This window comes from Megalobrama amblycephala, linkage group LG23 (genome assembly GCF_018812025.1).
Source record: "Megalobrama amblycephala isolate DHTTF-2021 linkage group LG23, ASM1881202v1, whole genome shotgun sequence".
Taxonomy (NCBI): domain Eukaryota; kingdom Metazoa; phylum Chordata; class Actinopteri; order Cypriniformes; family Xenocyprididae; genus Megalobrama; species Megalobrama amblycephala.
Window position 1 is genome coordinate 18,184,892 of NC_063066.1, and position 15,355 is coordinate 18,200,246.

Sequence of the window (15,355 nt, forward strand, 5' to 3'; positions counted from 1 at the left end):
CATTGTTCCCCTCAAGGAACAGGGCGTTCGTATTCTCAACTATCTCGACGACTGGCTGATCCTGGCCAGCTCGCGAGAGCAGTTGTGCGAACACAGGGACATGGTTTTAGCTCACCTCAGCCGGTTGGGTCTTCGGGTCAACTGGGACAAGAGCAAACTCGCCCCCGGGCAGAGGATCTCTTATCTCGGTCTCGAGCTAGACTCGGTTGCACGGACTGCGCGTCTCACCGAGGCGCGCGTCCAGTCGGTGTTGAACTGCCTGAGTTCGCTCAAGCGCAGGACAGCGGTTCCACTGAAAGATTTTCAGAGGCTCCTGGGGCATATGGCATCTGCAGCCGCGGTCACGCCGCTCGGATTGCTTCATATGAGACCGCTTCAACACTGGCTCCGCGGCCGGGTCCCGAGATGGGCGTGGCAGTGCGGCACGCTCCGTGTCCCCGTGACACCGAGCTGCCGTCGCACCCTTGTCCGGTGGTCGGACCCTTCGTTCCTGCGGGCCGGAGTACCCCTCGAACAAGTGTCCAGGCACGCTGTGGTCTCCACAGATGCCTCTGCCACGGGATGGGGGGCCACGTACAACGGGCATGCAGTGGCAGGTCTTTGGACGGGGCCTCAGCTGCATTGGCATATCAATTGCCTCGAGTTGCTAGCGGTACGTCTTGCGCTGGCCCGCTTCAAGAAGCTGTTGTCAGGCAAGCACGTTCTAGTCCGCTCAGACAGCACTGCGGCCGTTGCGTACATCAACCGTCAAGGTGGTCTACGCTCCCGTCGCATGTCGCAACTCGCCCGCCATCTCTTGTTGTGGAGTCAGAAGTATCTGAGGTCCCTTCGGGCCACTCATGTCCCAGGTGTGCTCAACCGTGCAGCCGACGAGCTGTCACGGCAGCCTCCACTTGCGGGCGAGTGGCGGCTCCACCCCCAGGCGGTCCAGCTGATTTGGCAGCGTTTCGGCGAGGCCCAGGTAGACCTGTTTGCCTCCCCGGAAACTGCCCACTGCCAGTGGTTTTATTCCCTGACCGGCGGCACGCTCGGCACGGATGCCCTGGCACACAGCTGGCCCCCGGGTCTGCGCAAATATGCGTTTCCCCCAGTGAGCCTTCTCGCACAACTCCTGTGCAAGGTCAGGGAGGACGGGGAGCAGGTTCTGTTAGTGGCTCCGTATTGGCCCACTCGGACCTGGTTCTCAGACCTCATTCTCCTCGCGACAGCCCCTCCCTGGCCGATTCCTCTGAGGAAGGACCTCCTGACTCAGAGACGGGGCACCCTGTGGCACCCGCGTCCCGACCTATGGAACCTCCACGTGTGGTCCCTGGACGGGATGCGGAGGTTCTGAGTGATCTCCCGCAAGCGGTTGTAGACACCATCACTTCCGCTAGAGCTCCTTCCACTAGGAGTCTCTATGCGTTGAAGTGGAACCTGTTCGTCGAATGGTGCGCCTCTCGCCGAGAGGACCCCCGATCATGTTCGGTCGGATCCGTGCTTTCCTTCCTGCAAGAAGGGTTGGAGCGAAGGCTGTCTCCCTCCACCCTGAAGGTGTATGTTGCCGCTATCGCCGCACATCACCACGCAGTTGAGGGTAAGTCCCTGGGGAAACACGATCTGATCGTCAGATTCCTGAGGGGAGCGAGGAGATTAAATCCTCCTCGCCCTTCCTCCGTACCCTCTTGGGATTTGACCCTGGTTCTCACAGCTCTCCGGGGTCATCCCTTTGAGCCTTTGCAATCAGTCGACCTGAAACTTTGTCTCTTAAGACGGTTCTTCTGGTTGCATTGGCTTCCCTGAAGAGGGTAGGGGATCTGCATGCATTTTCGGTCGACGAAACGTGCCTAGAATTCGGGCCCGGTGATTCTCACGTTATTCTGAGACCCCGGCCTGGATACGTGCCCAAGGTTCCTACCACTCCCTTCAGAGATCAGGTAGTGAACCTGCAAGCGCTGCCCTCGGAGGAGGCAGACCCAGCCCTAGCTTTGCTCTGTCCCGTCCGCGCTCTGCGCGTTTACGTGGATAGAACGCGAAGCTTCAGGACCTCAGATCAGCTCTTCATCTGTTACGGAGGCCAGCAGAAGGGAAAGGCTGTCTCCAAGCAGAGGATGGCCCACTGGATAGTGGATGCCATCGCCTTGGCGTATGATTCCCAGGGCGTGCCTTGCCCGCTCGGGTTGAGAGCCCACTCCACCAGAGGGGTGGCCTCTTCCTGGGCGCTGGCTCATGGCGCCTCGCTGACAGATATTTGTAGAGCTGCGGGCTGGGCGACACCCAACACGTTCGCTAGGTTTTATAGCCTACGTGTAGAGCCGGTATCTTCACGTGTACTCGCATCCACTAGTCGGTAGACGTGTTGTACCCACTCTAAGTGTCGGCTTGCAATGCCATTCCCGCCACTGGCCGGATACGTGCATACTTCTCTCCAGTCGTGTTCCCCGCTTGGCGAACCCTGTCGAGCTCCTCCGCCTCCCCCTTCGGCTCGGACATTGCGGAGTGTCTGATGCCAGGCCTACATCCGTCGCTGACGCTGTCTGTTGGCTGGGGCCCATATGTCGTGACCCCTCTACGTGAGCGGTCCCATATGTGTATTTTCCACGGTTTAAAACTCCCTACGGGCCGAGTCCGTGTCTTTCCCTTAGCAGAGCCAGCTCTGCTGTCACCTGTCAGATGAGTCTCCCCCTAACCAGGTGGAGCCATCCCAGGGACTCCATATGCGTACTGCCCCCCGGGCCAGTCCATATGTGTATTCCCACGTAAACTCCTCCCCCATTGGGTAGGTAGTGGTCTCCGCAGCGTCCCTTACGGGTTCGCTTCCCCAGTGTGTCTAGTTTACTTAGTGGGTAGTGGTTAGACAGCAGTAGACTCTCTCGGTGTAAGCTCGCCCCCTTCACCGCCAGCCGGTGCTATGGGCGGCTGAGCTTGCGCTGGGCACTGGAAGGGGTTTCGTAACTGTGGCGCTTTAGTTGGGATCCCAATTCGTCGGTCACTACTGACGTACGTCGAACGTGACCGACTGAAAGGGAACGTCTCGGTTACGTATGTAACCCTCGTTCCCTGAAGGAGGGAACGGAGACGTACGTCCCGTCGCCACAGTTTCTGTACCCTCGCTGTAGCGCGGACACCAGTTGTCTCCTCAGCGAAAAACAGAGTGCGATTGCATCTGCTTCCTATTTATATACACCTGTCGGGGGCGGTGCGCATTATGCAAATATCGCACGCCAATTCCATTGGCTTGTTTTAGTTTACACGAAGCTGATAGGGCTCTCTAAGCGATATCCCAATTCGTCGGTCACTACTGACGTACGTCTCCGTTCCCTCCTTCAGGGAACGAGGGTTACATACGTAACCGAGACGTTTTTTACTGTATTTTTAATTAAATAAATGTAGCCTTGGTGAGCAGACGAAACTTCTTTTAAAAACATTAAAAATCTTAGTGGTTCCAAACTTTTGGACTGTACTGTATATATATATATATACACATACACATACACAGGTGCTGGTCATATAATTAGAATATCGTGAAAAAGTTTTTCACATTTCAAAAGTTTTTCACATTTCATTTCAAATTTTGATGATTAGAGCGTACAGCTAATGAAAGTCCAAAATCCAGTATCTCAAAATATTAGAATATTTCCTAAGATCAATCAAAAAATGGATTTTCAAAACAGAAAAGTTCAAGTTCTTTAGACTTATGTCTAAAAAAACGTTGAAATGACAGGTTTTAAATCGTGTAAGTCAAATCGAAAACAAACATTCTGTGTTTATGTAATCTGTATGAAAAGAGAGCCATGTCAGAAGTCTGTGATTCAGCTCATTATCCGCTAATGCGACCACGCCCACGGAGCCAGCGCTATTCAGACGCAAATTCTGAGTCAATACATGCATTTATCGTCTCAATCGTGTATTTATTGTCTTGAAAAGTGTTTTGAATAGCCATAGTTAGCGATCTCTGTCCTCTGTTAGTTCGGTTAGTTCCTGGATTGCCTATTCTTCTTTAGTGCTCAGGCATTTGTGGACTAAAGGTGTACAGAGCGCCCTCCGGCTGCAAGTATGAATTGACAGTATCCATCACTCATAGTAATGACAATAAATATTACTCTTCTGTATAGAAAATTGACAAACATATGAGAATCCATCAATATTTCTCCAAATCTGCATGCTTTTAAGCTAAAAGCCTATATGAAATGCCATAGAGGTAACATAATTGTTCAGACACTTTGCATCACAGAAATACATTATATTTTAAAGTATATAATAGAATACCATTATTTTATATTGTAATAATATTTCACAGTATTGCTGTTTTTTCTGTATGTTTGATTTACACCATGATGAGATTTGAATCATGATCACAGAGGGTTTTTTCACAGCCTACCTGACTGAAAGGCCTCATTAATATGCAAGTCATTTCAGGTCATTATTATGTGATTCTTTTGTCTTCTCAGGTGAGAATCACCCATTATACACGAGGATTCACACCTCCATGCATACTGTGTTTCTTGACCAAAGATGTTTTAGAAAATTTAAATCTCTCTATTGTTTTATATGAACAAGCAGGCAGCATAATTTTTACCTCATTTTGAAGCAAAAACTCTAGTCTACAACCTCAAATACCCAGAAGTCTTGTGAACAAAGATTTAATATATATTTTTTGGCTTTATTTCAGTGACTTAAGTTTTTTTGTTTTTTCAATAACCACGCATAAACGTTATTCCTTCAAAAACACAAACATGTACATACATGTTCCTCACATATTATTGTAGCCTAGTTTGTGCTGAATACAGTGTAATGACACTTTTTCCATTAATATGTTTATGAACAACTGAAAAAAGCACAAATGTCAGGGCATGTCAAAACTTCTCCAAGGTCCCAAAAATCCTCAGACCCCTGAGGGTTAAAGCATGTTCATTTGTACACTCAATACTTGGTCGGCTGCACATATTACAGCAAATGACTTGCTCCTAGCACAAATTACAGCATCAGTGAAGTGTGGCATGTAAGTGATCAGCCTGTGGCACTGCTGAGGCACTATTGAGCCTTCAGATCATCTGTATATTGTTGGATCGACTGTTTCTCATCTTTCTCTTGAAAATATCCCATAGATTCAAGTGTCAGGCATGTTGGCTGGCCAATAAAACACAGTAATATCATGGTCAGCAAACCACTTGGAAGCGGTTTTTGCACTGTGGGCAGGTGCTAAAGTCCTGCTGGAAAAGGAAATCAGCATCTCCATAAAGCTTGTCAGCAGATGGAAGCATAAAGTGCTCCAAAATCTCCTGGAAGATGGCTGCATTGACTTTGCACTTGATAAAACACAATGGACCAACACCAGCAGATGTCACGGCCCTCCAAATCATTACTAACTTCAGAAACTTCCCACTAGACTTCAAGCAGCTTGGATTCTGTGCCTCTCCAGTCTTCCTTCACACTCGGGGACCATGATTTCAACATGAAATGCAAAATTTACTTTTATCTGAAAAGAGGACATTCGACCACTGTTCACTGTCCAGTTCTTTTTCTCCTTAGCCCAGGTAAGATGCTTCTGACGTTGTTTCTGTTTCAGAAGTGGCTTGGTAGTCCTTTTCCTGAATATGTCTGAGTGTGGTGACTCTTGATGCGCTGACTCCGGCTTCATTCGACTCATTGTGAAGCTCTCCCAAGTGTTTGAATCGGCTTTACTTGACAGTATTCTCAAGCTTGTGGTCATCCCTGTTGCTTGTGCACCTTTGCCTACCCAATTTCTTCCTTCTAGTCAACTTTGCATTTAATATGCTTTGATACATCACTCTGTAAACAGCCACCACATTCAGTAATGACCATCTGTGACTTACTCTCTTTGTGGAGGGTGTCAATGATTGTCTCCTGGACCATTGCCAAGTCAGCAGTCTTCTCCATTAGTGTGGTTTCAAAGAACAAGAGATACCCGGAATTTATACTGTAGGGATGGTCATTTAATGAAACTCAAATGTAAATATTCTAATATTTTGAGATACTGGATTTTGGACTTTCATTAGCTGTACGCTCTAATCAACAAATAAAAAAAATTAAAAAAAACTTTTGAAAAAGTTTTACTTTACATGTAGGGAATCTAGTATAAATGAAAGTTTCATTTTTTAAAATAATTTATCACAATATTCTAATTATATGACCAGCACCTGTATAGTGTACACTTACTTTCATGCTCAATTCACTTCTAAATGGAATGCAATCTAATTCAAAGCTAAACAGTATTAATGAGAGTAAAATTTTATAATTATCTCATGCTAGGCACAACTAAGACAGACGCTTTAGCAGTTTTGCCCCTGGTCAGTGGAGTGTATTTGAAAAATTGATCAATTTTCCACATTGTTTGCTTCTAAAGAGTCCCTGTGAGAATTCAATGAAATCACTGGAACACATTATATTAATTAAAGAGGCTGATTCCCACCCTGTGCTTAAAGCTCAATGCTTTTTGACATTCTACAAAATTCACAATAAAAGTTTACAAGTCCATCAAAGCAACTATCCACAACAGAGAGAACGTGTGTTGCTTCCGAAAGCACAGCTGTACGTTTTCTGCGCATGCAGAGTTTGGTTATGGGTGTGCATTTTAAATAGAGTGCTGACAGTAACAATAGCTCAGCCAGTCTGCAATAATAGCTTTGCATCCATATCCATTCTCTGTCACCTGGCTGGAGATATTCCACTGGGAAACCAATGATTCATTTTGTGCAGTGATAGCCTTACTGTGCAATTTTCACACCTCATTGTGCTTACATGGATGCACACGAATATGAAAAAAATGTTAATTTGCACATTGAGCATTGCAAAAATGATTATACTCTCTTTTTCACTCTCAGTGGGGCGGACGTTTTTTTCTTCTTCAGAATGTCTCCAACTTCAGATAAGTGTTTTGTATTCATCTGATGCAGCATTCACTGTTAAGTCCTCCACAATGTAAGCATTTGCACAGCTTGTTTCGACTACACACGGTATTAAAAGAAATGAATAGTGAACCAGTGTTCGTGTTTAGCTATGATGAAGGAGGCTGATTGTTGTCTTCAGCGTCAATCTCCATGTGTGCAATAATCTGTGGGAGCAGATGTGCACATTGAATTTTTATCCCAGCACATCCCTACCCTTCCTCCGAGGATTAGATTGAATAATAGAAACTCTTCAGCACAGATAAACAAATTCTAGACACCATCCTTAGCAGTTACAAAAAAATCAGCATAAAAAGTTTTAGTTGATAAATAGTGAATGCTCTGGCTTAAACGCAATTTGTAGACAAATATTGGATTCTTCTATGTTTCTCAGTTTCTAAAAGATCAGGTGGCTATTTAGCACATGCTAATCTGCATTGGGTAATCAAATCCAAACTCCCAGGTGACTGAATAATGAGTGCCAGTGCATCATGAGGTATCATAGGATACCCAAGTGAGGCCTGGCATGGAGAGAAAGTCTTGCTGGCATTTTTCAGAGCATTTACTCTGAAACAAAACCACTTTTCATCCAGGCACATGAGCCGTTCCCTATAACTCATGTCCAGTGATGGGAATAACGGCCTTATAAATAAACGGCGTAACTAATGCCGTTACTTTTTTCAGTAACGAGTAATCAAACTAATTACTTTTTCTCCTGTTACAATGCCGCGTTACTATAATTGAGCTCACTGATGCGGTTTTCATCCGAGTAGGCTCTCTCTCAGCCATAGGACCTGCAAAGTTTTTTTCTCTGGTGTGTGCTGCGGATATACACAAATATAATTTTAAACTGATAATAACGAACGATGCTCTGTGTGTGTGTGTCTGTGAGCATGCGAGCAGAGCGCGAGCTCAAACCAGAATACCCTTTGTGACATGCTGGATCGAAAATATGTGAAATAAGTTTTTTTCTAGTCAACTAGTGTTATTCATTTAAGCCATTAGTTGAATAATCAAGGAGACATTTTAAATGTTTATTAATAAAGTAATGTTTTCTTAATCAGTGTCGGCTGTGAAGATTAAGTTGACATTGCTGACTCTCATCATCTCCGCATATACTGGACGTGCCTATAGAGAGAGTGCACATTTCATTCGGATTAGGCTACATAATCAGAGTAGCCTATTTCTTTTCGTTTTTAGATATTTCAAGCTTGCTATAGATATGTTGCTCATGCGAGGCAAGCAGCCTATATGCTGAGTTTCAGTTCATTTAGCCTATAAGTCGCGCTCCAGTTTACACGCCAGTGATCGCGCCTGCGCATCCATGATTATATTGTCTGCTATATTTCCTTCTTATTTATTAAATCCAGGCAATTGGTTGATGAAACATTGATTAAAATTAAGATACAATTTTTACAAAACGAAATTCACTTTAAAGAGAGGCTTTCTATAAAACAAAACTTAATGAAGTCATGTCTGACCCACTCCATGTCTCCCGATATATTGCGCATCTTATGATGCATCTTACTCACGGTGTTCGCTTTTCATAATCAAGTAAATGCATTTAAAACATAACATAGGACTATTTAAACATAAATATGAAACTACATTTTCTTTAATGGCTACCAGCACGTATTGTACAGCACAGAGAAATTTCATAAGCAAGAGCGGATCATGAGTCACGAGTCGGATCAAGAATAATTTATTCTTAGACTTATATTTAAAATTGGGGGCATTCAAGTTATTTGATATATTTAAATTTTTTTTAAAGTAACGCAATAGATACTTTTCCTGGTAATTAGTTACTTTTATAATGATGTAACTCAGTTACTAACTCCATTACTATTTGTGAGAAGTAACTAGTAACTATAACTAATTACTTTTTTAAAGTAACGTGCCCAACACTGCTCATGTCAAGTGGTATAAAGTATCTACTTTAAACATTTGCTCACTAAAAGGTAGCTTTTATGTTGTATTATGAAGCAGACATGCTTGTATGCACTCGGACTAAAAATTTGCAGCTTTATTATAGGCTATGTCTAACATTATCTCTTTTTCTAGAAAGAAATTGGGAACACACATACATTCAGCAGCTGAATTTCAACCTTTGCCCGGTTAATTTAAAAGAGACCGCCACATTGTTTTTTTTCTCATAAGCCAAAAGCTTCACTATATCTACTCTCTCTCCCTCTCACGCACGCGCTCTCTCCCTAGCTCGCTCGAATTCATAAAAAAAAAAATGGAATTCTAAATCTGATAACTGTAGATAAAATATCAAACGCAAATTACCTTCATTTTCTGGTCTATATCCGTTCAGTCAGAATTCGCTTTGCAATACATCCATGACACTGACAGCTGTTAACTTATCCATTCTGACAGGTAATCATGACCACTCGACATGAAATATATAAATAATTTTAATAGCACGGCCATTCAAAACCCGAGAGTCTGCCGTGTGCATGTAAAACTATCAATGACAATCATTTTGGGGCAGGAAGTAATGTAAACACAGATATCGGATACTAGTCGCGTCTAAAGTGAATGTAAACACACTGGCCAAAAAATCGGATATGGTCAAAAGATCGGATCTGTACATTAAGACTTGCAGTGTAAATGCAGCCTTATTCTTCTGCAGTGTTGGGGAAAGTTACTTTTAAAAGTAATGCATTACAATATTGCGTTACTCCCTAAAAAAGTAACTAATTGCGTTACTTCGTTACTTTTTATGAAAAGTAATGCGTTACTTTACTTTTGCGTTACTTTTTCTCACCAGGGCTGGGCTTGCTTGTTTGTTTGTTTTTTAATAACAACAAAAACATTCTATTTTTGGCAAAAAGGCCCTTTCACACCAAAAGTGAAATCAATAAGCCTTAGGCTGAAGGAAAAGCATATTTACACCTGTACAGTAGAGGGCTCAAACAAATCTTTCAGATGTGCTGCCGTTCTGGATTTAAGAAGAATAAGATACAGGAGAAGGAAGTTCTAGTTCTTATTTCTAAATCTAATCTAAAGTATTTTTTGCTTATTAGTATGGTTGAATTGAAGGTCAGCAGCAAAGACATTGGTTAATAATTGAGATTAAATACATAAAGTATATTTGTGTAATTTAATATAGTTAATTATTACAGGTTTGCAAAAATTCTGAGATTGCATTTCACTGTTTTTATTCATTTTGAGGAATACTGAATGATTTCGTGCAAGTGAGATGAGTAAATGCATGTTCACATTTAGTCTAGAACTACAATAACCATCATTGCTTACACAGCACACACAATATCTCTGCACTGTATTCCTCTCAACATGGGGTCAACATGTCAGTCAATAAATGTGAAAAAGTAACTTGCGTTACTTATTTGAAAAAGTAACTTAGATATTTTGTTGTAAATTGAAAAAGTAATGCGTTACTTTACTAGTTACTTGAAAAAGTAATCTGATTACGTAACTCAAGTTACTTGTAATGCGTTACCCCCAACACTGTTCTTCTGTATTCCAGAAAGGTTTGTTTGACCTGTGCCCTCTACTGTACAGGCTTGAATTTGCATTTCCTTCAGCCTGAGGCTTATTCATTTAATTTTTGTTGTGAAAGTGCCTTTACATTTGCCAAAAATAGAACTTTTTTTGTTGATATACATACAAACGAACAAACATCACAGCCCAGATGAGAAAAAGTAACGCAAAAGTAAAGTAATGCATTACATTCCATAAAAAGTATACCAAGTAACGCAATTAGTTACTTTTTTAGGAGTAACGCAATATTGTAATGCATTACTTTTAAAACGAACATTCCCCGAAACTGCACACTGCACATTACAAACATTAAAATGCAACTTTTTTTTCAAATTTGATCATATGTCTACGGTATGTTCACAAGAATAAGATTTACTGACTTACCTGAACAGCCTTCTGGGATTGGATGTCTACAATGAGCAGCCTGTTCAGCAGAGGCTGTGTGGCATAAATGAACTTGTCCTTCACATTGACAGCTGATGTCCACATACATTTCTGATCCTTCTCTCCCTCCACTTGTGGACAGACCTCCTCCTTTAGGAATAAAAAAAAAAAAAAGCGTAATCAAAACTTAAAAAAAAATAAATTCTTAAGAACAAATTAAACTATAAATCTATAAAAGAAAACAGAATAAGGCTCTGTAGCTTCTGCCTCAGAGGAAGAGACTGATAGTGGGCAGAAGTGTCATCATGAAAGCAAGCACGGTCAAAATGTGATTGGCTGTCAGGCCTGAGGCTGAATGTGCTGTGGTTAAAGAGGTGAGAGCTGGCTTGATTGATGGCCACAGAGGTTGTGCAGAAGTGGGCGTCTCTTGTGGTGATACTGTTGACTGGGCTACTCATGGGCTGTCGACGACAATCAAGACGGAGACTCAGACTGATGTGACTGGATGCTTCTGGTCTAGCGACACTCTTGCAAGGCTCAAATATAGTTTTAGTTGGTGCAAGAGCCACTGGCTTTTAAGGTAACTTTTTAATGATGAGTGAACTCATGAGATCACAAAGAATGTTGGTTCCCTTTCGATACTTCACTCGTACTGCGTATGGGGAAAGGTCTCCCTTTTTCCCCGCTGCTGAAGCCTTTTTCAATAACGCAGTGTAACTGCATCGTCATTGGTTCACTCATAGACAAGTTGTTGAACCAATGACGGCGCGGCATAGCTGCGCGACCTATGGCGACAAAGCGCGCGAATATTCCTGCCGAAATGGGCGGGGTTAGGGGCTATATAAGCAGGCGTTTCGCCATAGGATTTCAGTGTTTTCTCCTTCAGCGACGACCTCTACTTCTCTTCGCTGATCTCCGCCTGAAGCCGAAGAAGCTCGCCGCCTTCCTGACAGCTCTCGCCGCCGTCTGAAGAGGCTCCCGCAGCGGACTCGCCTGGACTCGCCGGTTGAGGACAGCGCCGGCGCCCTCACTGACTGCAGCTTCTGCGCCGTCGTCGAGCCGCCGCCTCCCGCTTCCCGCTCCCGGCCGCTTCCTGTGCGTCGCCTGCCGCCATCCGGCGCGCCGCCTGAGAGCTTCACCCGCGGCTTAACGCCGCTCTAAAAGAGCGATTTCAGCGGTTTTCACCGCTTCTAAGAGCTTCCGCGGCCCTCGCCGCTCTACAAAGAGCCACCCAACTGCCGTTTTCACGGCACCGGCGTCTCACGATGCCCCGTCACTCATGTGCTACGTGCAGGGCCCCCCTGCACGATAGCGACGGTCACAGCGAGTGTGTCGCCTGCCTGGGCAAGCCCCATGCGGACGGCGCGCTTGCTGGAGACTCATGCCCGCACTGCGAGTGCATGAGTCTCAGTTCCCTGCGCTCGCGGGTCGCCTTCTTCACAGAGGGCGATCTCGCCGCTCGCGCCCTCCCGTCTCCTTCCTCCCGCGAACCGGCCAGGAAGAGACAGCGGGGTACAGCGACTCAGCGCCCGGAGTTAGGCGAGCTCACGCCGGCCCAGCCCCCGCGAAGCAAGTGACCTCGTCTCATTCGGAGGAACAGACGACGAGCAGGATGACTCCATGTCACTTGCGGCTTCCGAAGCGGAAGGATGGGCTGGCGAGCCGGATGACCCCGCTCCCCCGCCTCCCTTGGAGCCCATTGAGCACGGCCAGGGCATGGATGCCGAGCTTTTCCGCATCCTGTCCAGAGCCGTGGAAGAGCTGGACCTCGAGTGGGCCCCTCCAGAGGAGCCATCTCGCGGCCGCCTGGACGAGTGGTTCCTGCCAGGCCGCCGCCAAGCACCTCGCCAGCGCTCAGCGCCCTTTTTTTCCTGAGGTCCACGAGGAGCTCACGAAGTCGTGGCGCGCTCCGTATTCCGCCCGCCTTCACACAACGCACCGCTCCGCCCTCACCGCCGTCGACGGCGCCGAAGAGAAGGGATACGAGCATCTGCCACCCCTAGATGAAGCGGTGGCTGCTCACCTCTGCCCTCCCGCGGCTGTGGGATGGAAGACCAAGAGGGCCCTTCCTTCCAAGCCCTGTCGGACCACCTCTACTTTGGCTGGACGGGCTTACACCTCGGCGGGCCAGGCTGCCTCCGCGCTCCATACAATGGCCATATTTCAGGTCTTCCAGGCCAAACTCCTCCGCTCGCTGGACGAGTCTGGAATTGACGCGCCGGCTTTCAAGGACCTTCGCAGCGCCACCGACCTTGCCCTGCGAGCCACGAAGGCTACGGCCCAGGCCATCGGGCGTTCCATGGCCAGCCTGGTAGTGTTGGAGCGCCACCTGTGGCTCAACCTAACGGAGATCAAGGACCTGGATAAGACGGCCTTCTTAGACGCCCCGGTCTCTCCCTCTGGTCTCTTCGGGCCTGCAGTGGACGGCTTCACCGAGCGCTTTACTGCTGCGCAGAAATCGTCTCAGGCTATGAGGCATTTCTTGCCGAAGCGCTCCAGCTCTGCTTCTGCGTCCAGCCGCCCCAGGACTGCGCCGGCTCAGCAGAACAAGCCAGCTCAACCCGCAACACAGGCAGCGCCACCCAAGGAGCATCGCCAGCGCTCGCGCCCTGCGAAGCGCCCTCCCTTCCCGAGACGCCAGGGACCCCGGCCCAAGATTGTGCTGGACCCGGTGCCTCCGAAGTCGTCCTGATTCGTCAGGAAGGAAGAGGATAGGGGATCGTCCCGTTGCGACCGGACAGCCCCCAAAGCTCCCACGAGTAATTTCCCCTCCGCCTCGTTTAATTCCGGGCGTGGGAAACATGCTCCAAGTGATAGCTGGGCCCACACCTGTTGCGCCCACTCCAAACGCCGTTTTCACGGCGAACAATATTTCACCTCATCTAAAAAAGAGCAAATTTCCTCTTCCACCCCTCTCGATGTACGACCCCCTCAACGGCGGTCTGTCACCCGATATCATTCAACCCCTTGCCACTCGGGCCGAGGCCTGGCAGGCCATCCCCGATGTGTCAGAATGGGTTATGGGGATCGTAACCCAGGGCTACTCGCTCCAGTTTGCACGACGGCCCCCTCGCTTCGGCGGGGTGCTTCAAATCTCGGTCAATCCGGACGACGCTCATGTCCTCCGAGCCGAAGTTATGACGTTGCTAAGAAAGGGAGCTGTGGAAATAGTTTCCCCGACAGAGAGCGAGTCAGGCTTTTACAGCCGCTACTTTCTGGTCCCCAAGAAGGATGGTGGTCTCAGACCCATTCTAGACCTCAGACTTTTGAATCACTCCCTCATGAGACGGAAGTTCAAAATGCTGACGCTGAAACAGATCCTCGCGCACATTTGCCCCGAGGACTGGTTCTGCTCGCTGGACCTGAAGGATGCGTATTTTCACATCCAGATAGCCCCCCGTCACAGACGATTCTTGAGATTTGCATACGAGGGAGTGGCGTACCAATATACGGTCCTGCCCTTCGGGCTGTCTCTGGCTCCTCGCACTTTCACCAAGTGCATGGACGCGGCGCTTTCCCGTCTGAGGCAAATGGGAATCCGGGTCCTGAATTATCTCGACGACTGGCTCATTCTAGCCCGTTCGCGAGCCGAGCTGGAACACCACAGATCCGTGCTCCTCAGCCATTTACAATGTCTGGGTCTCAGGGTCAACTTAGCCAAGAGCTTGCTGTGCCCCACCCAGCGAATCTCGTTTCTAGGGGCAGTTTTCGACTCAGTCCGCATGACGGCAGTAGTCTCGCCGGAGCGTGCTCTAACGATTCAGCAGCTCACGGCCTCAATCAAGAACAAAGCCTGTCTCCCTCTGAAGTTTTTCCAGAGGCTACTAGGGCTGATGGCTTCCGCCTCCCCGGTGCTGCAGCTCGGCCTTCTTCGGATGCGGCCTCTTCAGTACTGGTTGAAGTTCCGGGTTCCTCCCAGCGCCTGGCGGCACGGCCGCTTATGTCTCAAAGTCAATCAGGCCTGTCTTCTAGCCCTGAAACCTTGGATGGACCCTATGTGGTTCAAGCGTGGAGTACCCTTACAGGCGGTCTCACGAAGGACGGTGCTCTCAACGGACGCTTCCAACTCGGGTTGGGGCGCTGTGTGCGAGGGCAGACCGGCCTTCGGCTCGTAGAGTCACGAGGAAAGCCGTCTACACATCAACTGTCTAGACATGCTAGCAGTGATGAAGGCCCTTCAGTCTTTTCAGGCTCACTTGAAAGGACGTCATGTTCTAGTCCGATCGGACAGTATGACAGTGGTGTCATGTTTAAACCACCAGGGCGGTCTCTCGTCCAGCCGCTTATGCGCTCTGGCGAAACGTCTTCTGGAATGGGCTCTTCCGAGGCTTCAGTCGCTCAGAGCGACTCATGTTCCTGGCAGGAACAATCTGGGCGCAGACATGTTGTCACGGAGCAACATCCCCTCCGACGAGTGGATGCTCCACCCCCAAGTGGTCCTCAAGATTTGGGAGTTCTTCGGGAGGGCAGAGATAGACCTCTTCGCCTCAGAAGACAACTCTCATTGCCCAACATTTTTCTCGAAGGAAGTCGATGCTCTGGCCCATACATGGCCCAGCACGCTCCTTTACGCCTTC

At 47.4% G+C, this 15,355-nt stretch overlaps 1 protein-coding gene across 1 annotated transcript in view; it reads right to left on the minus strand.

Moving 5' to 3' along the window:
• Window positions 1-10,954, minus strand: part of fstl5 (follistatin-like 5) — a 33,141-nt gene extending 22,187 nt beyond the window's left edge. Inside the window, exon 1 of the mRNA XM_048176860.1 lies at window positions 10,779-10,954. Within this exon, the coding sequence (XP_048032817.1) occupies window positions 10,779-10,883 (105 nt within the window). The 5' untranslated portion in view covers window positions 10,884-10,954. The remainder of the gene's footprint in view (window positions 1-10,778) is intronic.
• Between the last annotated feature and the right edge of the window lie 4,401 nt (window positions 10,955-15,355).